A 26,770-nucleotide genomic window follows, 5' to 3' on the forward strand; every position below is an offset into this window, starting at 1 on the left:
CGAGAGATGGAAGCGAGGGACGCGACCGAGAGATGCGACCGAGAGACGCGACCGAGAGATGGAAGCGAGGTACGCGACCGAGAGATGGAAGCGAGGGACGCGACCGAGAGATGCGACCGAGAGATGCGACCGAGAGATGCGACCGAGAGATGGAAGCGAGGGACGCGACCGAGAGATGCGACCGAGAGATGCGACCGAGAGATGCGACCGAGAGACGCGACCGAGAGATGGAAGCGAGGGACGCGACCGAGAGATGGAAGCGAGGGACGCGACCGAGAGATGCGACCGAGAGACGCAACCGAGAGATGGAAGCGAGGGACGCGACCGAGAGATGGAAGCGAGGGACGCGACCGAGAGATGCGACCGAGAGATGCGACCGAGAAATGAAAACAGTGAAAATTAAGTTGATGAACTTCCTTTGTGTTGATATTGTTTTTAAAATTAAACAATACAATAAAATAGTGGTGATTCATTTAATTGTAATGACTGAGTTATACGATTGACTCCCCAGTGATACTTTTCTTTGCTTTATCTTTGACAGCCTCCTTGCCATGATCTAGTTTCCTTACGCTAATTAAATATTTTCCAGGAGAGTCTGCAGTACCTGTGGTCAGCGAAGGTCTCTGCGTTCTCTCGGTTCAGAGAACCAGCCGTGGCAAACATGATGGTGGTGTCGAGGTCTGCAATGATTCCAGACACAGCGCTGGCTGCTGTGATGCAGGCCTGGGTGCCACGGTTACCTGCCTGCAGGGACGCCAACACATGGGAGACCTGCAAGAAGGAGACTATCTGTTATGAGGGGAAGTCAGAACTACTGTGCATATCTCCTTACATAATTCGGTTTTAACTGGTCAAATAACTGATTTACAAAGTAGACTGAGCTCTGACCTTCTCTGAGACTTTGCGGGCGCTTTCAATCAGCTCTTTCTTGGTGAACAAGTCGTTGGGACTGCACTGCAGAGCTCCAGCTTTGGTCACCAGTCCTGTGCAGCTGAAGCCCAGCTCGCCCACCTGCTTCTTAATGTGAGAACCAATCTGGACACAAACAAAGACATACATTTGAATAACAGGACCAAGAAGATGTAGAGTGAGACGCGGGGAGCCGGCTTGGCCTGCATAGTGTCTCTCAAAGGACGGCTGGTTTTATTTACTTCATCATTCTCTGCGGTCACGGCTGCATATTTGGCCTCATTTGCAAGATTTCCAAACTCATTGGTAAGGTGGTTGGCCAATCCCCCAAGGTCATCAGGGTTGGTGTTAGACTTAGTCACCTGAGGAGAGATGAGAAACCACAACAGCTGAGTGCATCTATTAGGTTTTCACTTGGTACATTATAAAAATAATACTGATAATACAATAATAAACCACATTGCACATTCATTCTGTGTATATGCCATATATTGCACTAGTGCATCCTGGGAGTTAGATCCCTGTTGTTTTTTTCCTTCCCGTTTAGTGTTTTTTGGGGGGAGCTTTTCCTGTTCTGATGTGAGGTCAGAGGATGTCGTAAAGCCCTTTGAGGCCAATTTGTGATTTTGGTCTATACAAATAACATTTTGATTTACTCTTCAATCATGGCTTCAACATTTTCTGTTCTATTAGTTTGACATATAATTGATCAGTGTTGGGAAGGTTACTTTTGAAATGTAATGACTAAGAACTTCATTAAGAATGAATTCATTTATAAAATGTTATATATTTAGGCCTTTTACCAAAAATAATATATTTCAACATTTTGATCAGTAAGTTTAATGTAATTACACAGGTTTTCTCATTACCGGTTACAATAACATTTATTTTGTAATACATAAATACGTCATGTATATGTACATACTGTATAACTAGTTACAATAAATTATCCACCTCACTGTCGTTTGCCTCAGTCACCATCCTTAGACTCACTACAGCAAAGCAGCATCCATTGTGATCTGCTGCTTGTACAGTTATTAAACTAGATTATATAAAACAATGGATTCTGAATTTGCTTCTGAATAAGAGGTTTGTCCCACCCACTCTCTCAAACTAGCTGGACATTGGAGAGCCTTGCAATTTTGCAGCTGGAGGAAAATGTGACTCACCCTGTTCTACATAAAAATGATGATGGGGAGAACATTTCAGTATGACTGAACCATGATGCTATGACAGAGGAAGGGCCGAATCGGGTCCCAAGGGACCGATCCTCATGTAGATAACAGGGGCGGGGGCCTGATACACAACTACATGTTGTATTTTTTAAACATTCAACTTTATTTCAGTCCTCAGAACTACTTAAAATGCCTTACCATCTCCTGCACAGTGACAGCTATGGCCTTGGCTGTCCTGACCATGGTAGTCTGGTAGTCCACGAAGGTGCCTTCAGGCTCGAGAGCAGGTGTGTCTTCCATGTTATTGATGGCATCATTGATTGAGTCCACCATGCCACCCACAGCACCTGCTGCACTGGCTGCCTCCGCCAGGGTGGCACCCAAGTCATCTACGGCTTCTTTCATCATCTGGACCGACTCCTCCAGGGCCTCCTGCATGTGTGCCGCCTGGAGAAAGGAAAACACATTTCACTGGGCAATGCTAAAATATTCAACCAGACCGTACAAACAATGGCCACTTAAGTGGTGAAATAAAACATTGGGCTTATATTAATAAAGAGCTTTTTTAAAAGCACGTTTTTTTAAAGCACTATACAAATAAAATGTATTATTATTATTATACCATCTGTCGGCAGTTTTTATATTTACGGGCAAAAAAGCCCCCTGATGGGGATATCTGTGTAAAGGCTCTCAATGTCAAATGTTACTGAAAATGATCCGTTTGGCATGGTGACATCAGGAATCAGTTATATAAAACAGGAGAATCTACTAATTGACTTGGACAAAACAACAAGTGTACATGGGAAATCCTATTCCTATCTCCTCAAGAAGAGAAGACTGTTCATCAAAATGTGTAGTATTAAATTGTGTCATAGCCTCTGCCACATAATCTGTAATGGTTTATCTGTTATATGATCATCTCTGGATTCCAGCATAGTTCTTCTAGTGCATTTTTCTCTTTCACACTGATAATATAGTTTGTTCTCTTAGACATCTCCTTCAACTATTTTACTAGGGGGGGGATCTGAGCTGAGCTCAGGTCAAATTAACGCTGACAAATCGCCAGCATCAGCTGTTAGTTATAGATCATTTGTTAATTTAAATTCCAGTGCTGTGAAATAAACGGAAACCAGGCTGAGATTCTTAAAATATATTATGATTATTAATAAAAGACCAACTTTGTGGAAACTGGTTTTTCTAAAATGCTAAATAAATGCTAATGCTGATTAATTTGGCCAGGTTCCTCTACCAGCTTCTCCAGAGGACACAATATGACGAGAGCCAGCTTTAGTACCTTGGGGTTTCCTCCGGCCTCCTTGGCGGTGTAAAGCATCTGCAGGGCTGACTCGGTCAGGGTTTTGGTCTGGTCCAAGACAGCCATCTGCTGTTGGCTGCTGACAATCTTGGACGCTGTGCCTATGGCTGCCATGATCAGGGGCTCAAAGTAACTGGCCATCTGAGATACCTGATCAAATGAAAAAACATGTCATGTAATATCTAAAGTCAGCCTTTAGATGACCACTAGTTGGTTCAGCTGTCGAGCGACGCTGTCCTGTCATCTACCTTGTGTCCCAGCTGGGAGGCCTCGGAGCGAGCAACCACAGCTACAGGATCAATCAAGTTACTGATCTCATGAACTGAGGCAGCCATCTGCTGATGGAGAGTCTGCAACAGATACACACATCCCAACCATGAATAAAGCTTTATTCCATCACAGATCCATCTTCATGCTCTATGGTTGTCAATGCAATACACTTATCACAGGTCTCTCTCTTGTTGCACAAGATGCTGAATATACCATGACATTTGTTTAATTTGCAAAGGGAGATAGAAGAAGCATTAGAGTTTACTGGACAGAGCTTATTCCTCACAAAGTTCTGTCTGTGTCTGTCTTTACCTCCATGGAGATGTCCTCTCGGGGTGTTAGCTGCTGGCTTATGGCAGCCAGAGAGGCCTGATCAACCTCCCGGATGCAGCCGTTCAGCACCTCAATAGCATCATCGCATTCTCTCTGGCCAGGAGCCTTTTCCCTGCACAGCAACACATGAGATGGAGGGTGTGTACAAAGAAAAGTAGCTGGAACAAGTGAGTACTATAGCACTCTTATAACACACATGCCAATAGCGAAGTAGAGAAACAAACCTTGCTGTTAGAATTGGCTTCTTAACTCTACACTCAGCATTTTTTTATGTTTAACAAACTACAGACCTTCCTCCAAAGTGTCATTCTGCAGTCAGATCTTGCGGTTATTACCATAGAAGTCTATATTCATAAACAAATTAAGTAATCGCAAACTAACAACCAATCCCTCAAAAAGTTGCAAACAATTATTTCCTTTTCTTCATTTTGATGTAAATTATTACAGCATGGCCTAACATCAGGCGTTACAAAAATCTGCTCTTAATAATAAAGGTAGGTTCTCCAAATGAAAAAGTGCATATTAGTGCATGTGAGTGTGCCATTTAGTGCATGTTAGTGTCCTTCTAGATGAACAGCTGATGTTCTGACCATCTTCCACCTGATATTCGATCATCTGAGCAGCTTCATAATCCGACATGCAGCTGGAAGGACTGAGAGATCTTCCGCTCTTAATGCCACTCCTTAAATAGTGGCATCAATTACAACAGTTTCCTCACACGGTTCTGGAATCAGCTGGTGTTCTTACTCTTGTAATGGTGGCTGGTCAGGATGTGTTGGAATTTGTGTTTTATTACGCATTTATAATATTATGGTATCATAACAGAATAAATTGTCTCAATGTGGCTGTTCAAAACTTGTGTTGATGAAATATTTCTTCATCCAAAACACAGTCACAGTAGAACTCACTTTGTTAGTTTGTTGCAATTTAAAGCTAACATACTAATATGTTAGCTCCAGCGCTTGAAATTTCCAAATATAAAAAAAGAGGCTAGTTTAGTCCATAATGGTCTTTTGAATCTGATGTCTGGTGGATGTGGTGGTGTTAGGTCAAACAACCCCCTTATAAATACGGACGTGTTCCCCACTCTGACAAATGTATATTAGGGTGTGTGAGACGTTTTACTTCGGTTTACTATAGCCAGCACGATTAGCCAGAAGTTCAGAGAGACAAAACAAGAAGTGGAACTGAAGAGTTGCAAATTATGAAGATGAATAATTGGCTCTGCTAAATGTGGAAGTACCAATGGATCCAAAACTGAAAAGGAGCACATGAGCCCTGAGTCAGAAGGTAGCCAGTATTAGTAGCAGTAGAGGTTACCTCATGTTGGTGATGAGTTTCTTGATGGAGTCAGACACAGTCCTGGAGTGTCCGGCCAGCACTGACCACTTGGGCGGATCTTTAGGGTTGACCGCCAGAGAGCGGGCCGTCTGGATCAGGCCGGTTGAGCTCTCCAGCATGGTCTTTGCTGCCACCACGATGGGCTCCATGGCTGCATGACCCTGAGAGAGTGATTCACTATAGTAAGAAATACTGAATGGTACTGTTTCCAGAAATGGTCTGTAGCGACACAAAAAGGAATCACGTACAAGTTTAAGCTTAACAAAAAAGGTATCCCGCCCCAAACTCACTCTTAATAGTGCTCCCCTTACTTACCAGCTCAACTGCTTTTAATGAGCACTTAACACGGAAACAAGTTCAAATAAAAGGCTCCTCTTCTCTTCATTATCACATTAGCACATCACCCCCACCCTCATCCACCTCCACTGGCTTCCGGTCAAGTCCCGCATCACCTACAAGATCCTCCTCCTCCCCTACAAATCCCTCAATGCCCTGGCTCCTCAGTATCTATCTAACCTCCTCCACCCTTACACACAGTCCCGGAACCTTCGATCCTCAGGCACGGGTCAGCTCTCCATCCCTCACACAAAAATGCAAACTTTTGGGGACAGAGCCTTCAGTGTGACAGCCCCCACACTTTGGAACTCTCTCCCCATAGAGCTCCGCAACACACCATCTCTGGACACCGTCAAAAAACTCCTCAAAACTCACCTCTTCACCAAAGCCTATGTCCTCTAGCTACTGTTGCATTTGTTATGTTTATTTATGTCTTTGTTAAGCGTCCTTGGGTTTCATGAAAGGCGCTATATAAATCCTAGCTATTATTATTATTATTATTATTATTATTATTTACCGTTATAGTAGACAGTGAACTGACTGTGATGGTCAACTCAAGGTCTCAACTCATTGCCGAACTTACTTGTTTAGGTGAGGACATACCTCAGGGCTGATCCGAGCAGGAATGCTGGCGAACTCTGGGTTGGAGGCGAAGGCAGTCAGGTTGTCAACAGCTTCTATCAGAGGACCAGTGGAAGCCTTACACTTCTCTCTGTTCTCCTGGTTAAAGGCTCCATCCAAAGCCTAGCAGACAGGGGTTTGAGCCAGGATTACACTGACTGTATTTCTGTCTCTTAAACCAGAGTGGCTCTGATTTAAGACCACCACAGTCTTGAATCATAACAGGGTTCATACACATTTTGACCAATGGATTTCATGACTTTTCTATGACTTTAAACCAAATTTCCATGACTAAACATTTAGTGAAATCTCGGTGTAAACATGAAAAGGTGAGTAAATGTAGTATTTAAAACTAACAATGAGAATACAAAGCATACAGTAAACCTTAAATGACTCAAATGAATGAGACAATAGTTTGATTAAAAGAATAAACATTTATATAGATGCCTGTATGTATGCCTGCTTATATTTTGAGCGTCTTTCTTTTAAAAGCATATTCATTATTTCAAACTCAGCGTAAATGAACGTCATGAACACATGAATGTAACAAAGTTCCATGACTTTTCCAAAACCTTTGGAATTTAATTTTTCGCCATGACTTTTCCAGGCCTGGAAATAACCATTTCCCAGATTTTCCATGACCATAAGAACCCTGTCATAATTTACAAACATTATGCTAAATAAATAGAGCATTTAAACTAAACAGTAGGCTTTATGTATGTCTTTTTTAGCTATCAACTACTAACACTTTAGAGAACAAAGCAGCCAAAAATGTGCACCATGATTCCCATTTGTACAGTTCATCATGTCTCTGTGATAGCAGGCTTATTGCCCCGCCATTCAGGACAGATATTGACACCTTTACCTTCAGATATGATCCAACGGCAACTTTACAAACTAGTTAGTTTGATGCATACATACACCTGCAATTAAGGTTGGCCCAGTACTAAGAAATGAAAACCAGGCAATTTCCTTCACTGAACATAAGAGTACTTTTTTTTCATGTCATTGATGGTGAATTTGACAGGACTCAAACTACAGACCTTTATTGACTTGACTAGGTTGGCAGTGGTGTTGGCCACCTCTTTGGCCGACTGGACAAACTGCCTCTTGGCAACAGGGTTGGGAGTTTTGGAGGAGGCCAGGCGGCAGGCGTTGCACAGAGCGGAGGTGTGCTTGGCCACGATGGTGGCTGCAGAGAGCACCTGGGCACAGAAACAATGCACAGGGGTGAGCACATATAGACTTACCAACCAAGATGTAGCAGAACGGTGAGGCCCTTTAGTATGATGTCGGAGTGAGGTTGGCATATGTACCTGGGATTGGGTGCAGGCTGGGTCCACCAGGTTCTGGCAGGCCATCTGAATAGACTGATTAGCCCGGGCAAACTGAGCAGGGTCCACCAGGCCCCTCTGACCCGCTGAGCTGTTGGGGTCTGACACTCCCACCAGATAGGCAGCCTAAGGACATCAACAGATCACTGGTCACTTTCCAATGACGCTTAGTGGAAGTTCATTCAGGAAGACTCTCTCTTCACTCATTCTTTCACAAATCTCTCTGAAGGTGCAGCTGATTGTGGGCGTTCACCTTTACTTGAACCAACCACATTCTGTTAGTTTCCTTAAGACAATCACAGAGTTGCTATCAACATTTTAAAGTGCTCTCCTCTCCTATGCTGTCCGTTGTCGATGCAGTATGAAACGACGCCACCCTCCTCCACCTCCAGTCTCCATCCTATCCAGAGCCAAGTCCTGCTTCTCATCCCATCACTGGATCTTTAGTTACTCCCTTCATCATCAACACCACCAGTGTCTAGACTCAAGGGGGAATATTTTTGATCTACTCTCCACCCCCCTTTTTAATAAACTATGTCACCATGGAGTCCCATTGCCAAAGACTCTTCACTATCATTTCATCATGCATGTGTAATACATTATTGTTTCACTCTCATGAAGTGATTTTTTACCTGTGCAGCTGCTTCAGTCAGACCACACAAAGCTTTGGAGCCAGCGCTGACTGAATCACCAAACTCTGGCAGGTTGGAGTTCTTGGCATTGTGGGAAATGCCAGCCATGGACTCACCCAGGACCTGTCAACAGGAAACCAGAGATTACTATAAAAGACATGGTTCAGTCTGGATAATGTCTTCATATACTTCTTATGATGAACAGGGAACCCTTCGTTGGTACGGACTGACTCCTGTCGGCAGCACAGGGTGTCACAGAGCTGATGACAGCTCTCATTTTATCCATCTTTGCTCAGACAGTTCCTGATATAATCCAAAACCACGCATCCTGTTTGAGTCAATCAAGTTATTGCATTTACCATTCGAGAATGTTGGCTTTTTTTGTTGTATGAAAAAAGGTAACCTGTAAATATATGTGTACGGTTTTGGTATGGGAACCAATAAGCACTGGTATACAAAAAAATACAAAGGATAGCCATCCCTTAAAAAAAAAAAAAAGAGAGACAAAGAGAAAAGGACAGAATGGGGTCAAATGTTTAACTCAACGCAATTAACTAAACTCCAACAACTAAACTCAGGATGTCCTTATAGTTAGTTCCACATCACAATGTCAAGAAATAACAGAGGAATTTCACTGGAACACTTTTAATAGTGGTCAACAGTGAAGGACAGCTCTTCCTCTGATAGATAAATGTATACAGGTCAATGTGCAGAGCAGCACCTTTTTAAGAGAGAAATTAAACTGTTGTTGATTATTTTAACAATACTGATTGTAGGGAAGTCAAGAAATGAGGAGGGCGATGGAAGAAAAGTGAGACCAGAACCAAACCCAGAAGATGAAGTTCTACCTTTGAGTTCTCCATGACACTGTCGATGCAGTCGAAGTAGGACAGCTCATTGACGGCTTCTGTCGGGTTCTCCAGCATCCCCCTTACCGACTGCACAACACACGGGAAACACACAATGTACTTGCATATCACAGCTGCATGTCTATATGATATATAAATATATAAATATCCTTGCTTTATGATCTGGTATTTTTGATGGTAACCATGTATTCTTTATAATCGTTGTGTATGCACAAAACGGCGCCTGAAAGAGGCGTACACCACTTCCCACGCAACGGTTGTGATCTATAAAAACACATTTGATGAGACACTGTTCTAACTGGTCTAATTACCCGAGGCAATGCCGAGAACTATAAAGGAGAGGTTGAATCATTTGTCAGCTGGTGAGATGCAATTCTTTGTTTTTAATTAAATGCCGTCAAGACTAAAGAGCTAGTTATGGATTGCAGAAGGAAGGAGGGTGTCGCCTCAGGGATAATTAAGGTTCAGCAGATAGAAATGATCCAGTCATACAAATATGTTGGCGTCTGGACAGTAAATTGAAGTGGAAAAATAACAGTGATATAATCAAGAAGGCTCAGTCAAGACTATTCCATCAGCAAAAAGCTTCTTCATGTTTCATTTCAGGGACTCTTAGCGAGTGTCCTCTTATCTGCTGGGGGACTGCATCATGGATGATAAAAACGGATCAATAAGATCAGAAAGGCTGGCTTAGTGATTGGCCTTACCCCAGACTTACTTGAGGTCACTGTAGAAAAGAGAACAAGGGCCGAGTTAAAAACAGTTGTGTATTTTAAAGGCCGGCTGTCAAAATGACACAGTGTTCAACGGAACCACTCAGAAGGTCTTTGGTTCCAGAAGCGGTGAGTTTTTTTGGGACGTGGCATCTTTCAGCTGTAAATCATGTCTCAAATGGCTTTTTATGGTGCTTTCTATTTGCTGTGTGTATTGTCTATTGCTTGTTGTCTGCAAAGGTAGATTTGGTGGCAATGAGTCTCCCCACTAAGGGATAAATGAAGCTTTCTATCCAATAAAAGTAAATTAGCAAAGTGTGGAAATAAAGCCAGAGACAGCTCCATATCCTCATGGTGCTCATTGGTTTGTGTACATTCAGGGTCGATTCAAAGCTAACGGCCACACAACAGGTTTAGTTATTGCTCATATACTAACTAGCTTCTAGTGTTGAGTTATCATATATAAAAGCCATCCCAATCACAGATACAGGCCTGACTCAAACTAGGGATTTCAGAAACATAAAAACTCAGACTAAAGAGAAGAGGAGATGAACCAGTAGAGAACTGATGGAAAACTCGTTACCTCCAGCTCTCTGAGAGCATTGTCACACTCCTTCTGCCCAGGAGCCTGCCGGGTGCACATAGTGATGAGCTGATTGATACTGTCTGTAACAGCTCTGTGAACAAAAAAGGCTCCGAGATGTAAAAGATGGATAGACAGTAGGATAAGAGCGGCACACAAAGAGACAGAGGGTGGTTTCCTACCTGGCGGCGGCTGCTAGCTGGTTCTTCAGGTTGGGGGAGCTGGGGTCAGTGGACAGGGCTTTGGCTGCCAACAGCAGCTTGCTGGATGACATGGATATTGTCTTCAGGTTGGACACAACCTGTGTCTGGTCCTCTTTAGACTGGAGGAGAGGAGGAGGAAATTATTATTGGTATTTCAGAAGCTTTACACTTACAGAAACTGTACATACAACTGCTTGCTGAAATAAAATGATGACTCTTGGCCCATGCCTACCCATCCTGACAACATGACATTTCCCTTCATTACTATCAACACACTGTACTTTCTTTTGACGCATCCACCTCTGAGCATCCACCTCTGAAAATAGTCCCAACAAATGCAGTATTAATTCCTGCTTGAGTAACGTTTGTTAAAAAACTACAGTGACCAGGAAATTACTGAGCGCTTTTATAAATGAAAATATATTTTTTTAAAGATATCTTTAGTTGGAACCTGAGCTTTTTTGTTGAGGAAAAGAGACATGCAGGCACATATATGTTCAAATGGGTTTCGGTCTTGGGTCTTGGTGTCAAATTACCGTCATCACCGATATACTATTCTATATTTATACAATTTTTCTGTTCAGGCTGCTGAGAGTTACTTTGCTGTTATCTGATCCAATCAAATAATCCAGTTGTCTCCCTTGCCGAGTGGATCAGTTGTCAGTAAAGTTAAAGAGCAACTCAGCAGCAGGCTGCTCCCTCTGTTGGAACGTTGTAGCATCACTTAAGTATCCTCTTATTATTCTGACCTTGGATGTTCCGGCCATGTCAACACCAGCATCCAGGAAGTTGCTGAAGTCCTGTCCAAACTTGCTGGTTGCCCTGGCCAGGTCCTGGGTGGTCCCTCTGGACGCCTGGACCACCTCGTTGGCTGACTGGTTGAGACCGGCCGCCACCTCGTTGAGCTGAGCCTGAACCTCCTGGAAGCTCCTTCCACTGGACGGGAACTAGAGAGGGAGGAGAAGGACATGAGAGCTGCAAGTAGCAACACGGCCGGCAGAGAGCAGTGTGGCAAAGGAAAAACACTTAAAATGTCAGCGGTTGCTTTCCGTATCATCAACATCTGGGAAATTGTTCTCACAATTACAAATGCATCGTTTTGGATGAGACTGGTTCATTGTCATGGAAAGGGCCTTATAACTATAAATACATTACTTGTCCATGTCTAAAGATACACATTGTAATATGAAAGTTATGATTTGTTTAAAAATACATACGTCTGATTTACATTTTCTGAAACTACCTTAATTGATCCAATGGAGGCGGAAAATGCCAAAAACCTTCCATAGACTGGGCTTGGAGGAGCGTCACTATAAAGCCCACAAGGCTCTTTATATATTATATATATTTATACGGCAGTATTAATGCAATCTGTCTAACTTACAGAATCAGACAGCAGAGTCTTGCTGGCTTCGCCCACAGTGCGGATGGCGTTGTCCACATCCCTCTGGCCAGGAAGGCAGTTCACACATCTGTTCAGGGCCTGAGACACTGCCTTAGCCACCTAGACACACACACACACACACACACACACAAAGTTTGTGTCTCTGCAAGTTGATTTTCAGTCATTGTCTACTCACTAATCTGCCTGTGAGCTTTCTCTCCTCACAGGTTTACATGGACGGATGCCCGACACCTACTGCTATTATCATTATATGAATCATTTATGTCATATTCATGTAATGTGCTGCAACTCTGTTACGTTGTTCATTCTGTACACATGACATCTATGGCTTCTGTCCATCCGGGGAGAGGGATCCTCCTCTGTTGCTCTCCTGAAGGTTTTGACCTGTTTTTCCTCATGAAAGTTTTTTTTTCTATTTTTTGGGGGAGTTTTTCCTGATCAGATGTGAGGTCCAGGGACAGGGATGTCTGTCGTATGTGTACAGATTGTAAAGCCCTCTGAGGCAAATTTGTAATTTGGGCAATACAAAATAAACTAAAATAGAAATGATCTTGATGAAAGTGATCAGTCAGGAATAAACCCCCGTCCCTGCATTGCTGACATCCTCACTAACCTGAGCCAGCCGCTGCTGATTCTCTGCATCTCCTGGCTTGGCGATGGCCCTCTTGGTCTCTTCGATCAGGTTGCCTGACTTATCCATGACGTCTCCGGCACAGTCGAGCATGGCGTTGCGCGCCTGTCGGTCAGCCGTGGTGGCAGCGACTCCTCTGGCGGCTGAGGCCAAGGACTTCAGAGCCTGTGCCACATCTCTGGCGGCCATGCCTGGTACAACAGGAGAGTAACTTCAGTGTTTGATATGATTGAATACCACATGAACGTTGTGGTGAATGTTATGGGAAACCAGGTAATGACCAAATGTAATATATAAATGAGATACAGCACATGAATAAATAAACACATGATTAAATGTACAGTAATGACACAAATTATTTAATCTTCACTTCTTTTTATCATGTCATTCTCCAGAGGTCTCTGACAGCAGACGGGTGCCGTTCGGCCAGAAGGTGCGTCGATTGCCAAAGCAAACACCTGTGTGTGGGAGGAGTTTGGGGAGACTATGCAGGAAGTTCTGACAAACTGTTAGACGACAAAGGAAAAGCAGGGCTTAGCTCAGGCTGCAGTTCTGCACTGGGATATTGTCAAGCAGTGGAAAGAGCACTTTAAAAAGGAACTCCTGAACCCGACCAACACCCGACCAACACGTCCTCCAAGGAGGAAGAGTTTGAACACTCCAGGAAAGACTCAGCCACATTCCTGCTGAAGGTCGTGAGGTAGTCAAAATCTCTTCGGTGCCAAGGCGCCAGTGGTGGATGAGATTCACCCTGAGATGCTGAAGGCTCTGGTTCTGTTCTCGGGGTGGTGGCTTCCATTTCTAAAAAGAGGAACCAGAGAATGTGCTCCAAATATTGTGGTATCACATTGCTCATCCTCCCCGTGAAAGTTTATTTCAGTGAGCTGGAGAGGAAGCTCTGACCGATTTTGTAAATGGAGAGGGTTTACGACCGTGTCCTCCACAGAGTCTGTGGGAATACACAGTATGGGGTCGTTGCGAGGAGCCATCCAGTCTTTGTATAACCAAAGTGAGAGCTGTGTCCGCATACTCGGCACTACGTCAAACACGTTTCCAGTTGGTGTTGGCCTCCGCCAGAGTTGCTGTTTGTAATTTTCATGGACAGAATCCCAAGAGTGTCCAGTTCATGGATCTCAGAATCATATCTCTGGTCTTTGCAGATGATGTGGTGCTGTGGGCTCCTTCAGAACGTGACCCGCAGCAGCACTGGAGCAGTTTGCAGCCGAGTGTTACGAGGTCGGGATGAGAGTCAGTATCTCCAGCTGAGGCCATGTTCTCTGCCAGAAAACAGTGGATCGCTCCCTTCGGGTCGGGAGTGATTCACTGCCTCAGGTGAGGGAGTTCAAGTATCTCTGGTACTTCACCAGTTCACCAGTGAGGGTAGAATGAAGCGTGACATGGACAGGTGGTTCAGCAGCGATGCCTGAAGGCAAAGCTCTCATCTTATTTATTTTGCTTTGGATCTCAGTATGATAAATTATTTTCGTGCTGTGGCAGCAATTTGTTGGCTCTTTCATGAATAATTTTTTGCTGTGTTTTTGCGGCAGTACACGATGTATAGTGAACCTCTCTGGATGTGATGGTAAAAGCAAAAGAGCAACATTACATTCCCTGTTTCTCTTGTCTAGTTAAACCCACCTGTGTAGTTCTCGTTGCCCTGGGTGGCCTCACTCAGCAGCTGAGCCATGGCTGAGCTCACAGCCTTGGTGCTGGTACCCAGATCCTGGGAACATTTCTCAAGCTGAGCAACACAGCAAGGAGACATGGGAAGAAACACACTGTTAGTCACACTGTTCATAGCGTGGCACAACCTGGTGGGTAAGGAGTTCAGACAGTGTGCGTCTCACCGTCTCTCCTGGCAGCGGCTTGAGTTTACCCTCCTCAGCTGAAGCCTTGGCTTCCTGCATGTCCTTCTCCAAATCCCTCACCATGGACAGAGCGTTTTCGATCTCCAATGGACCACACGCTTCCTGAGCCTGCACAAAATGTCAACTTGCTTGTAATTAATGTGTAAAAAAACAACAATATATGATCGCTAGAGCACAATATAATTCTACTTATTCAATAAATATTTGGCCTGGTGCAAGAACCCCTCGTGCCTACAGATCTGTTCTGAAGTGGCATGTGCGTTAAGACTAAGTAAGAAAAGTTTAGCATAAGAATACAAAGATGTTCTCGCAAGAAACACTGCCTACCGCTGCACAAGTCATACTAGTAATGCATCAAAAACACATGTCTTTAGGTCTACTTGGGCTCACTGAATAAAGTATCAATGACTGACCAGACAGTATCAGCACCGTCACAGTAGGATGGAGATTAAGTAAGTCCACATCACATGGACAATATAATGAAGAGCATAGATGTGTAGTACCTTCTGTGAGGTGGCACGGAGCTCAGCCAGGGCACTGGCCAGGTTCTTTGCACATTGGCTGAGCTGCATAGCTGAGGCCTGGTCACCGATGTTGGGAACTGTGGCCTTGGAGGCTGCAACCATTTTAGCACCAGGCTGACAGAGGAGAGGAAGAGACAAACTATTAACTCTACAAATAACTCACTGAGGGCTCCAAAACCTCTCGTGTTTGTCCTAAAGGTGAATTATTTAGCATCTAGCCATTGCTTCATACCATTGATCAATTACCTAAGCATAGTGTTGTGTTTTTGACTTTTTCAGGTTATTTAAGAACACTACAAAAATACACTTGCAAAGACTCTAAGTGTTGGGTAATCACAGCAGATCGTACGTCAGCAGTTTTTCTGTAACTTCTCAGTGTTGCATTATGTATCAGAGCTCCTGACCTGAATAACAACAAAACATTAACTAAAGCTCAATTAGAATGACCGCCTCGTGATTGTTTGCCTCCAAGCAGTCAGGCTGCAGTTAGCATCTGTGTCTGTGCAAAATGTCATCACTTCCTGTGAAGGTTACAGTGACCTTTGACCACCAATTTCTCATCAGTTCATCTTTGAGTCCACTTACAGACGGATGACGTCTGTAAGTGGACATAAACAAATGTTGGTGGCTGTATTTATCACTGCTGTATCACCATTACTGTTCAGAAGTCTGTGGCCCTGTTTCTATACTTCTATTTTGGAAAAATTAATGAAGATCATGGTATGAGGGTCACCTGCAGGAAGTTCTGGCTGGCACTGATGAGGGCCAGCTGAGCGCTGGGGCTGTCGGGCTGAGACTGGCTGCCTCGGACTCCCTGAACCAGCTGAGGGATCTGCTCTGCCACCACCTGATGTCACACACACACCCCACACACACACACATACATATACACTCACCTGCTGTGAAAGCACATGCTATGCTATATTTAGGAGAAAACTGTAATCAAAGGCTTTTTAGTTTCAATTAAGTCAAAGTCAAATATGTTTTGCCATATTTAAAAAGGATGCAACAAAAGATATGAAAATATAAAACACAGATTGATAGGACTACAAAATGAAAATGAAAGACAAAGCCACAGTCTAGTGTACGGTGAGCTGAGATGCACAGGCAGAAGGCTGCAGTGAGCAGGTTTACCTTGCAGCTCTGGACGAGCTGCTGCTGGGTCGCCTGGTTTCTGTTGGAGGAGGCGGCGTGCTGGGCAGCAGCTATGCTCTGAGTGGCAGCTGCTGCTGCTTGCTTGGCTGCATTCTGACAGGAAATGACATGCATCAATTTAAAGCGCTGCCTGTATATGACTTTCAACAAATATCATTTCAATTTGGATAACTGAATAATGTAGCTGGAACTACATTAGCAGCTAATATCAGCTGGTTATTACTTTAAATTACCCTGTAGCCATTTAAGCCCTTAACCCTAACCCTAATAACTCTAATCCTTTTTATTGTTTGAGTTGTGTTTAGAGGTTGTACTGGGATTGGGATTATATAGCTGGTTATCACTTTAAATTACCCTGTAGCCATTTAAGCCCTTAACCCTAACCCTAATAACCCTAATCCTTTTTATTGTTTGAGTTGTGTTTAGAGGTTGTACTGGGATTGGGATTATATATTATTGTAGCCCTGATTTTTATGTTTAATTTGATACCTAACATGTTTGTTTTTTTTGGGGGGGGAGGGATTTATACCATGATTTTTTCTTGATTTTCCTAATATAAAAGGTCTAGGGCTTAACAACCCACAGAAACTTTAGCCTTGTGTCAAGTTTGACATAACTGAATATAACTTAATACTAAGAGCAACAACTTCCAGAAGACACTAATAACAGGAGCATAATATTGTAGAAGTAATACTCCTCTTATGCAGCACTATCAGATATCGTCTTTGAACGGCATTCACTTTTAGCTCTTGAAAGCTAACACATGGCTGAAGCTGCCACTTGATCCCTAAAACTGCTTGGTAATCTTGTAGTGTGTCATCAGGTGAAGGGCTTACAGACACACAGAATATACATGGCACACATGGCATAAGCCTACCAAAACACGAAAAACAGAACTTTTATTTTGTGTTGATTCTGAACTCAGTAAATGCTGATTGTATTTTATTTATACTACCCGATGAGGACCTGTTAAACCAGCTTCCACTGGACAATCCAATCATTCTGACTAAACACAACCAGGGGTTCGTCAATGTCGCTTAGACTGTAGTACATCTTTGCTCCGGCTCCTTCCTTTTTACCTCCAGCTTGTTGACCAGCCGTTTCTTGATGGCGTTCTGAGCGGCAGCGTTGGTGGCCATGCGGAGGCCTTCGGCAGCCTCTCGCAATTTCTGCTGCTGCTCCTCACTGTCGGGGTTTGCTGCTGCCCCCTGGGATGAAACGCATACAGACACATTCATCTAACAGGCTCATGGAAATGAGGACGTCTGCTCATTGTATTGAGGCCAGAAGTGATGAGAGAGAGAGAAAGAGAGAGACAAAGGCCAACCTTAGCAGCCTCCACCATCTTAGCGGTGGCATCAGCCAGCAGCTTGGCGGCTGACAGCAGCTTGCGTGAGTTCTCCAGGTCTGACTCTCCCTCTGCGTCCATCTTGATGGCGTTGACCAGATCAGACGTGGCCTGGGCAAGGATACGAGCCTGACGGACCATCTCACCTGATGGGTTAAATTACTAAATTAATGAAGGGAGAGGGAGGAAACACAAACATTTGCTTCTTGCATTGTTAGGTACATGTATAGCATATTGCTATTCTCTCCTGAGAATATGGTGTAGTTTCCAGTATAGTGAGGGTATCGAGGTATACATCTTCTCACAGACGTTGAGGAACCAAAGCAAACTGTGAGGACCACCCGAACAACAGCTGTCAAAGTGTGTTGATCTGAAGCAAACGCAGGAGGGATGGCACCCTTTGGATGTCCAGCAGTGTGATGCGAGCCCTGTGGTCCTGACTTTAGCGGCCTTCACCTACCAGCGTCTCCCATCGAGCTGAAGATGTTCTCGGTGACATCCAGAATCCGGTCGGTGGCTTCTCCGTGGCGTCCGATAGGGTGGCCTCCACTGGCATACTGTTTGATGTGTTGGAGCAGCTCATTGAGGGCCTGAGTGACACCCGTCGCGGCCACGCCCACTTGTTTCAGGAGGCCCTCGTCATTGGTGGCCCCTTGAGACGCCTCTACACAGCCTTCTACCGACTTGGCCACCAGCTTGCTTGCCTCAATCAGCTGCTCCTGGCACACTGGGGAGCTGATGGTCGGTGCCACCACCTTGACAAGTGATGAGATGAAAGAATAAAAAGAGCGTAGGCTGCATTCACATGCAAAATGTTCCTCATCTGCTTTCAGACAATGAATATTGAGGCCACTGACTAGATGTATATCTCACGGGGACTACTCACCCTGGTGCAGGCCACCAGCTGAGATGTGGATAGAGCACACTGAGTGGCTGCAGCTATGACCCGGTTCTGCTGGGCCGAGTCCTCCGTCTTCTGAGCCACGTTCTTTGCTTTCAGCACCAGGGCTGCTGCAGCATTAGCCACGGCCTTAGCCAGATGCATCAACATGTCCTGCCAGCAGCAAGCAGTGCACACACACACACATATCACTTAGCAACTGACCATATTTACTCATAGGTGACGCAGGGACAGTGATTAATGAAAATTTAAAGAGTTGGATGCTTGGAATCACACAGATTATCAATGAAATTATTCACAATACATGATTGAAATCTGAAATGATTAATACATCTAGTGAACTTGCTATCAAACTATGGAAGGTTGATTCATTCAAATATGATTAGGTTTCATCTCTTCAATGCTGCCTCCAGCTTCCACATTGGTTCCGTCATATGATTATCCCCAAAGGGAGTGTACATCACGGTGTGCCAATGAGCAGCTCTGCCTAAAAGTTATCCGCTTCCTTTCTGTTGAGGCGCTCAGACAACACCCACTCGTCCTAAAACGCCATTCCAGCTCGCTGCTGCTATTTGAAACTTAACTCAACTGTTACCGACCGACTAATCGCGATCAGGTCTTTTTTAATAAACTACTCGTGTGGTCATGCTGTGGCTAATGGACGACTTGAGGCTTCAGCAGCCTGAGTTAGATATCTTTCTATCACATTTAATTTCCATGTTTCCCTGTAGAGCGTTTCCTTGCTGAGCAGCAGTGGAGAGACAGGAACAGTCCCAGATTTTATCCATGTACCATTATCATAGCCACAAGTCACAGGAACGATATTACAGCCATATCTAGAGAATAATATCTTAAATAATTTTAACAAAGCTATGAGAAGTTCATCTTTAACTTTGCTTATTGTGCGTTTTGACTCTTTTTGGTAAATTAATTGCACTCAAAATAGGAGTGCAGGGAGGAAAGGAAAGAGTATGAAACCATAACCAATGATTAAAGACATTATCATATGTGTATCATTAACATGATGGAAATGTTTCCTTTTGAATTATCAGAGTTATCGTTAATAACTGTATATTGTTACACCTCTTTTTCCAACTAAATAAAAAAGCCCACTTGATAAGACGTGTTTACAGAGGCAGCAGGGCTCTTATTGGGGTCACATCTCTTATAGTGCAGTTGTGTCGAGGACGGTCACCTCGCCATTAAAGCACTCTTTGTCCTCTAACTTGAGAACACACGCAGGTTTTAAAACTACAATGTGAGGGATGAAGGATGAAGGATCAAATATATGTGCCACTGCATTAACTCTCACTGAGTCATCTTAGAGCCGTTTAAATTTGAAATGAACAAGGATTGACAACATGGATTATGATTTTCTTTGACTGGATTACTGGCGACAAGATTGTTTTGATTGGCCTTTTAGAATGAAGCGTTTGTCTTAAGGACACTTTTGTTACCAGCATTTGACAATGAGAGGAGTCTCTCCATCTGGCACCCCTGAAAGATCCTTTACCTAGAAACTGTCAGAAATGGACATGAAACAGAGGATACAGTTTTATAACACAACCAAAGACTTAATGTCTTACACTAACTTTCAAATTCTTGTGGTGTCTGCACTGTTTTTAAAGGTTCATTTTAATTTAACCTAATTCATTTAACACTTCTTTCTACTTTAAATGTAGAAAAATAATGTAATTTCTGGACATTATATATGGCATTATATATATATATTACATATGGCATTTAAGTAAAGTTTATTTTAGTCATTGAAATCCCTTTTCTTCTCGATGACCGTTCTAATAGATGTGGAGTCGTGATAGGTTTCCTCCATTACTAGAGATATAGAGATATGGATAGGAGATATAGACTACATTGTTTCACCTAAAGGCTTTTCTTTGTAGTGCTACACAGGAAGAATGAGGTGGCACCCAAAAGTGCATTAATCAAAGTTGAGGAAGACACACCTGGAACTGTGGATCCGTGTCCGTCTCTCCTATGTGAGAAAGCAGCTCTCCGCTGGCCGTGCCAACGTTTCCTGCAGCCTGCAGCAGGATCTGACGAGGCTAGAACCAAACGATATTACGGACAAAAAGTTAAACAACAGGTTAAAACATGACTTATCTCTTTGGCCCTTGTCGTTTGCCAGTGTACCTCTGTGTTCGCAGGCTGGGCGGTCTTCAGCATGTCGGAGACGGCACAGGCCAGGTTCTTGGCTGCACCCAGCAGCTGCTGCCCGTTTGCTCCTTCATCCTCCATGAGTGCCGCCAGCAGTTTCACTCCCTTTGACATCTCTGTCAGGTTGGAGGAGATTGTGGTCACAGCACAGCCCACCGCTGTGTAGTCCGTCTCTGCTGGGTCACCTGAGGACAGACAGATCGATATATAACTGTACGAACTCCCAGAGGGAAAACAAGTTTGGTCAAGGAACTTATTTCGACATTGTTCAGGAAGTGAAGTTTCATTTTTTTACAAGCCAAATCAATATTTGTTGAAGTGCCCTGAATGTAAGTCAACTCTCCCTGAAATGAAAGTGCAAAACTGGATAGGTTTTATCATAATAAATATGCCTTCCAATGTTATGTGCTTCACTGACCAGAAATGTCTTATTACTGAACAACAACATATTCTGTAGCATTACATGTCTTTGTAATGAAGCTCTTATACAGTCTGATTATAACATCTCTGTATACAAAGAGGCTCCTTACACTTCTTTCAGCACTGGGTCATCCATATCTGGTCCTTTTAACTTCATGAAGATAATGATGCAATTGTAGATATCTATAAAAAGGTCTGTTTTTTTCTAGAGCATGAAGGTCTTTAAATTGTCCCTTCTCTTTTATGGAGTAAAATATTATTATTTCTTTGGCTATCTGGTTTTTAAATATAAGGTGCAATTGATTAGACTTAAAATCGAGGTTGAAGGCACACCATCTAATTATTTTTATCTCGAAATTCATATCCATCCCTAAAAAAGTTCCAGACTTTATGTTGAAATGCAATCCATAGATTTTTCACACTATATTAACTAAATGAAACCATTTAACAATTATAGTTACTAGCCATGGTCTCTTATGGGGGCAGTGAACAGCACTCAGAACTCTTGTGAACAAAGAGAAATGAACATAAATAAAAAGAGTGCCATTATGTTCCTTACAGTCTTCTGCTTCCAATATCAAGGCTTGTTATAAATAAGGGGCTTGAGATATTGCAGCACCAACAAAGGGATATTCTACATCTCACAAAGAGCAGGTTCCGCCGAGATGGCTGCATATCAATTATCAATACCATTTGCGTCCTGAAAACTTGACATAGATGAGGAGTAAGATGTAGGAGTGATAAAACCTCAAATTCACCAGCCCCAACAAGACTATGATGGTAACTGGATATCCACTAGTAGCCATGACTTCTGTTCCCTCTGCTGTGCTCTGATGGTCGGTGCCGTTACTCTAGAAAGCCGGAGTCTTGTTGGGTTGGGAGTCTGGAACTCCACCAATCTTTCTATAGGGTTATTAGGGTTATACGGTTTGGTGAAGCACAGTGTTTCTACCTGCAGTGAGGTTGACCATGGAGGCGGTGCCTGCTGTGATGGCATCCACCTGGGAGTGGATCTCATGTTTGGACTCATCCATCTTGTTTTTACGCCAGGCTTGGGATGCCTTGAACATAGAAAAAAAGTCCTCTGGTCCCAAAGATCTAGATCTCATACTCATCACATTAGCACTCAAACCACTCCACTTAGAACAAGAAAAAAGGAAAGTTCAATCTTACGGCATCGGTTCCCAGTGGAGGCAGGGTATCAAAGTCATCCAGAGCGGCCTGGGCAGCCTTGACAGCCTGCATACTGCAGTTGATGGTTCCAGTCAGGGCTTGCTGTGCTGAAGTCTGTGGACACACAAAACCGTCTCTCAATACTTTCTGATTTCTCTATGCCGTCTGTGGCTCTAAGCTCCAAGCTCATTGGTTCCTACTGAACATGGAGATCCTGAAAAACACCTTGCGAATATATAGTTTCTTTTCTTGATTTTCTAAGTTGTATGTGGGGCTGAGTCTAAATAAACTACAGTGTGTGTGTTTATGGTGATGAAGGAGCATGTCACCAGAGCAAAGGTGAGGATCATTTATACGTTTTAATGGAGCATGAAGTCAGAACTAATTAGAAAAATATATTACGTCTGGCCAAGTGAAATCTGATACTGACACTTCCATTGAAGCGTTATTACAGAGCTGTCCACCATTGTCTGTTATGAAAGTTGTCAGTTCTCCGCACATAGTATGCAATTTGGTAACTATTGGTTTAATACTAAGAGTTCAGACACACAAAAATCTCACATGATTTATATTTGTTGAGCTAAAACCTTTTGTGATATTTGTTTTACCAGTGGGGGCATGTGTCCTCGGTGCATCTGTCCACTTGTGATATGCTGCTTGGCCTGAGGCATGGAGCCCATCTGGAAGCTCTCTGGACCTCCAGCTCCTGAGCGCATGATGGCCGGCAGGGCCACTGAGCCCGTCTCAACCTTGCCCACCTTGTTGAACTGCTGCTGCAGCACTGTGGACCTGGAGTGATGGAGGGAAGAGAGAGAAAGAAAAGAAAAGGATAACTCACTTCAGTGTTAAAGGGTTTCTTCCAGAAGAATTGGGGAAGCAGAGGTGTTTGCTCAAGCAGCCACCAACTCCTGTGAGCACACGCTAACCATTGAACAGTCCGATCAGTGTATTTTGTCTCTGGGTTATAACAACTAGACAGTATGCATATGGATATGTCTATAACTGCTGAAAACTATTACTATTTACTGGTAGCCAAATATACAAGATCTGTAAATAATACCAATCATAGCATGCTGGAACAGAAACACACATACTTTTTGGGTGACACAGAGTCTTCCAGCATGGTTGACTCTTCATCTCCCTCCAGGCCAAAGTGGTCTTTGCTCTTTTTCTGTCGAAAGCAAGGAAAGACTTCAGTGGACACACTGGACCAGTGGTCAATAAACAAATGTAGGCAATTGAACCTGCATATTTAGAAGTTTGAAGGTGGTATTGCACAATGTGTCTATTAGGGCTGGAGATCAAAAACACCCTCACTACAGTCATTGATATTCTTTATCACTGAATATAAACCTGTGTAAAATGGATCAGAAGACAGAATATGAGCATAGATTTTCAATATATTCAAAATATAAAAAACTATTTAAATTAACAACAAAGCTCCTAGATATCCATTTATTTATATTTTAAATGAAGGAATTAAACTTAAGTGAAGTGAGAAAAGTCAAGTTAGTAACCCTCCACTAATACGTGTTACCATTGTACAGTATAATGTTGGTCTCAGAACAATGCTGACTGTTACCTTTTTAAGGATGATGTCGATGTAACCAGCAATAAGCTGAGCTATCTGCTCTCCCTCAGTGGTCTGCACAGAGTAGTAACCATCCTGGTAGTCTCCGAAGTCCTAAAAGCAGAAAAAGGATAACCTGGGATGAAAAGATTAAACACATGCAGACAGTTCATTCTCATTGGTCTTTAAGGTGTCCTCGTTTCACTCACTTGCATCTTTTACCTCCCATGTAAGATGGAAGGAAGAGATGCAAAGAAAAGTCATTGTGAGCAATGAAAGCTGGATCACAGCAGGATCCATGCTGGCTCACAACTTTATCAATGCTGGAGTAATGCTGGGTCAATGTTTGATCAATGCCAGGTAACAGTTGGATCAATGCTGGGTCACAGCTGGATAAATGCCAGTCTGCAGTGTTAACAGAGAGAGACGATATAGACGATGCCTCGGAGACGATGTAGTAATGTGCTCCAACACGTCCCCTTCAAACCACCAGCTGCACAATCATTACAAAGCTGTATGTTGTGTTTCTCTTGTGAACAAATGACCACAGCGGAAGCAATCAGGAGAATAACAGTATAAAGAGTGTTCCCGTTTACAGAGCTGTGTATGGACAGTGGGGTTTTCCAGCACACACACAGAACAGACAGCTAGCAGACCGAGAGCAGAGATTTACTGAATTTGTTTGACTGCATCTTTAAGGCAGGTATATTTTGTCAACTTTGGCAAAAACAATTGCGGTAAAGCATGAGGGAATATCAATCTGTCAAATCAATCATTTTCTAAGATGATTCTTCTGAGGGTTGTGGGCTGACTGGATCCCGGGTAAGAGACAGGTTACAACCTGGACACGTTTTATACATCGTTCAACGGCAATCCTTTAATCCTTCTGAATCGGTTTTCTAAATAGTCTTCACCCAGCTGTGAACATGTAGGTCTGAGTTCCTAACTAAACAAGAGTGCTCGTGGTATTATTCTATTCCGTCTCTATATCAACTTGCACTTGGGATTTGAAACCATGTAGTACTGTGGTGGAGTGCATTTTGATTCCAACAGCACCACCACATTCTCCAGCTACATAACTTTTTTTTTAATGGAATTTGCTCTCTCCGCACCTGCATGACCACACATGTCGAGCCCTACGGTTAAAGCTACGCCGGGGATCACATGCAGTCACAGGAGCTCATCGCGCCTCGGTACAAGCCGAGTCCAGACGCGCTGCGGGGAACACTCACTTCAACTGCTCACATCCATCATGTCATTTTCTCACACTCACAGGATGTGTGAGCGTAGGTGAGGGCTGGAAAGTGAACTGAGAAGTAAAACGTGTGGTACAGCTGACGTTCCCCACGGGGAGCAGCTTCAGGCTCAACGACGTGTGAACTCACCAAGGTGAAGCTCTTGGGAGAGGCGGCCCAGCGTTTGATGTTGGTCAGGTTCCACTCCTGGATCACCTCCTTGGTCTTCTCGTCCACCCTCATCACGCACTCCTTGGTGATACCCAGCAGACGAGGCACCAGTTTGTTCTTGCCCTTCATTTTCTCCTGCAGGACGTTCAAGGAAACTGTTAGATTGTTCTTACCTCAAATAAACCAGCAATTAATATATTTCATTTTCTAATACAAACATTTTGCTGCATGTCTACAAAACATACCATGCAAACCTCAAATCGGATTATTCACGAGCTGATCAGTGGAGCTGAACAGTTTTAGGTTCCTGGGAATCAACATCACAAAGAACCTCACACTGTCATCACACATCCTGAACCTGGTGAGAAATCTCTCAATTGGCTGTATTTCTGAGAGAAACTTAAGAATGCAAAATTCCTCTGAAAAGTTGTTGATATGTGATATACAGATGCATATAGACATGTATACATATAGACATGTATAAATACACGTCCGTACGGATCCCCTCACGGTTCTTCACGCATGTGAACCGTGGATTAATGACACAGTTTAACGTTAAGCATCACAGTGTGAAATAAAGTTTTACTGACGATCATAATCTAATATTCAGTAAAACACATGATCAGGACAACATTTATGTTTTTGTTACATTGTAAACAACCAATCAGTTTATATTGACAGGAGAGATGCTAATGTTAGCAGCACCGCTAACGGCTAACAAACAGAGGTTCAGGTCAGTTACATTATGATGCGTTCAAGCTCTGCTCAGTGAAAATGAGTATTGTGTGAAGGTAAATAACTTAATCATGATGTGTTCACATGTAATCTAGTAAAATTTAGTTTTGATGAAAAACCTGGATAAATCCAGATGTTTTCACATGATTATAAAATAGATATTAGAGATGAATTATGACTTGTTTACACCTCTAAGCAGCTTTTAATACATCACTAAAACTACTAATGACAAGATTTGTTTTAATCCATAACAAATTTAATATTTTATTTATTTATCATTTTAATTGACTTTTCAATTAACTTTTTCAATTATCATGAGCGTTGCACCACTAGACGCTATTGATCACCTTAGCAGCATAAGCTCTATCCCCATGCTGGAAGAGTCTACCTACATAAACTGGATCAACGTCTGCCCATAGCGTGCTGTGATGTCGACCGCTTCAGCCTGTTTCCACTTCTTTGATGTGAGACGTTGAGTGGCGGCTTTCTACTCACCTTGACCAGAAAGAATGACACTCCGTAGGTTTTTAGAGACCTGGCCAGCTTCACGTAGCTGACTTTGGCCTCGATCTCGGTCATGTTCTGACAGTTATTGTGTGCCTGCAGAGACGAAAGACACAATCAGAGGAGTAGACCGACAGCCTTTCCCGTTTTTCAATAAGACATTGTTACATTTTAAACGTGCTAAACATGAGTTCAAGATACAGCTTTGCAATACCTCCACCGAATCTCAAAGCCTCCTCTCGACTGATGTGTTGAAGTTTCAGTTTCAATATTGGAAAGTACAACTAAATCAGAGTGTATCTTCGAGCATTAACACTAAAC

General features: G+C 43.2%; 1 protein-coding gene across 1 annotated transcript in view; it reads right to left on the minus strand.

Moving 5' to 3' along the window:
- The window catches only part of tln1 (talin 1), a gene marked incomplete at its 5' end in the record, with an annotated part of 54,881 nt that overhangs the window by 22,430 nt on the left and 5,681 nt on the right, over positions 1 to 26,770 (minus strand). The window contains 36 exons of the mRNA XM_079235188.1: positions 605 to 771; positions 889 to 1,035; positions 1,152 to 1,271; positions 2,283 to 2,531; positions 3,379 to 3,549; positions 3,648 to 3,749; positions 3,982 to 4,114; positions 5,323 to 5,504; positions 6,283 to 6,423; positions 7,344 to 7,505; positions 7,617 to 7,760; positions 8,267 to 8,389; positions 9,115 to 9,204; positions 10,432 to 10,525; positions 10,614 to 10,753; positions 11,384 to 11,581; positions 12,019 to 12,138; positions 12,653 to 12,861; positions 14,309 to 14,411; positions 14,518 to 14,646; positions 15,042 to 15,176; positions 15,796 to 15,909; positions 16,197 to 16,310; positions 17,297 to 17,425; positions 17,545 to 17,711; positions 18,026 to 18,320; positions 18,452 to 18,619; positions 20,431 to 20,529; positions 20,618 to 20,826; positions 22,014 to 22,122; positions 22,235 to 22,348; positions 22,843 to 23,023; positions 23,329 to 23,405; positions 23,817 to 23,918; positions 25,190 to 25,345; positions 26,441 to 26,545. Of these exons, the coding sequence (XP_079091314.1) occupies positions 605 to 771; positions 889 to 1,035; positions 1,152 to 1,271; positions 2,283 to 2,531; positions 3,379 to 3,549; positions 3,648 to 3,749; positions 3,982 to 4,114; positions 5,323 to 5,504; positions 6,283 to 6,423; positions 7,344 to 7,505; positions 7,617 to 7,760; positions 8,267 to 8,389; positions 9,115 to 9,204; positions 10,432 to 10,525; positions 10,614 to 10,753; positions 11,384 to 11,581; positions 12,019 to 12,138; positions 12,653 to 12,861; positions 14,309 to 14,411; positions 14,518 to 14,646; positions 15,042 to 15,176; positions 15,796 to 15,909; positions 16,197 to 16,310; positions 17,297 to 17,425; positions 17,545 to 17,711; positions 18,026 to 18,320; positions 18,452 to 18,619; positions 20,431 to 20,529; positions 20,618 to 20,826; positions 22,014 to 22,122; positions 22,235 to 22,348; positions 22,843 to 23,023; positions 23,329 to 23,405; positions 23,817 to 23,918; positions 25,190 to 25,345; positions 26,441 to 26,545 (5,198 nt within the window). The remainder of the gene's footprint in view (positions 1 to 604; positions 772 to 888; positions 1,036 to 1,151; positions 1,272 to 2,282; positions 2,532 to 3,378; positions 3,550 to 3,647; positions 3,750 to 3,981; positions 4,115 to 5,322; positions 5,505 to 6,282; positions 6,424 to 7,343; positions 7,506 to 7,616; positions 7,761 to 8,266; positions 8,390 to 9,114; positions 9,205 to 10,431; positions 10,526 to 10,613; positions 10,754 to 11,383; positions 11,582 to 12,018; positions 12,139 to 12,652; positions 12,862 to 14,308; positions 14,412 to 14,517; positions 14,647 to 15,041; positions 15,177 to 15,795; positions 15,910 to 16,196; positions 16,311 to 17,296; positions 17,426 to 17,544; positions 17,712 to 18,025; positions 18,321 to 18,451; positions 18,620 to 20,430; positions 20,530 to 20,617; positions 20,827 to 22,013; positions 22,123 to 22,234; positions 22,349 to 22,842; positions 23,024 to 23,328; positions 23,406 to 23,816; positions 23,919 to 25,189; positions 25,346 to 26,440; positions 26,546 to 26,770) is intronic.

This window comes from Taurulus bubalis (genome assembly GCF_910589615.1).
Source record: "Taurulus bubalis genome assembly, chromosome: 19".
NCBI classification, from domain to species: Eukaryota; Metazoa; Chordata; class Actinopteri; order Perciformes; family Cottidae; genus Taurulus; species Taurulus bubalis.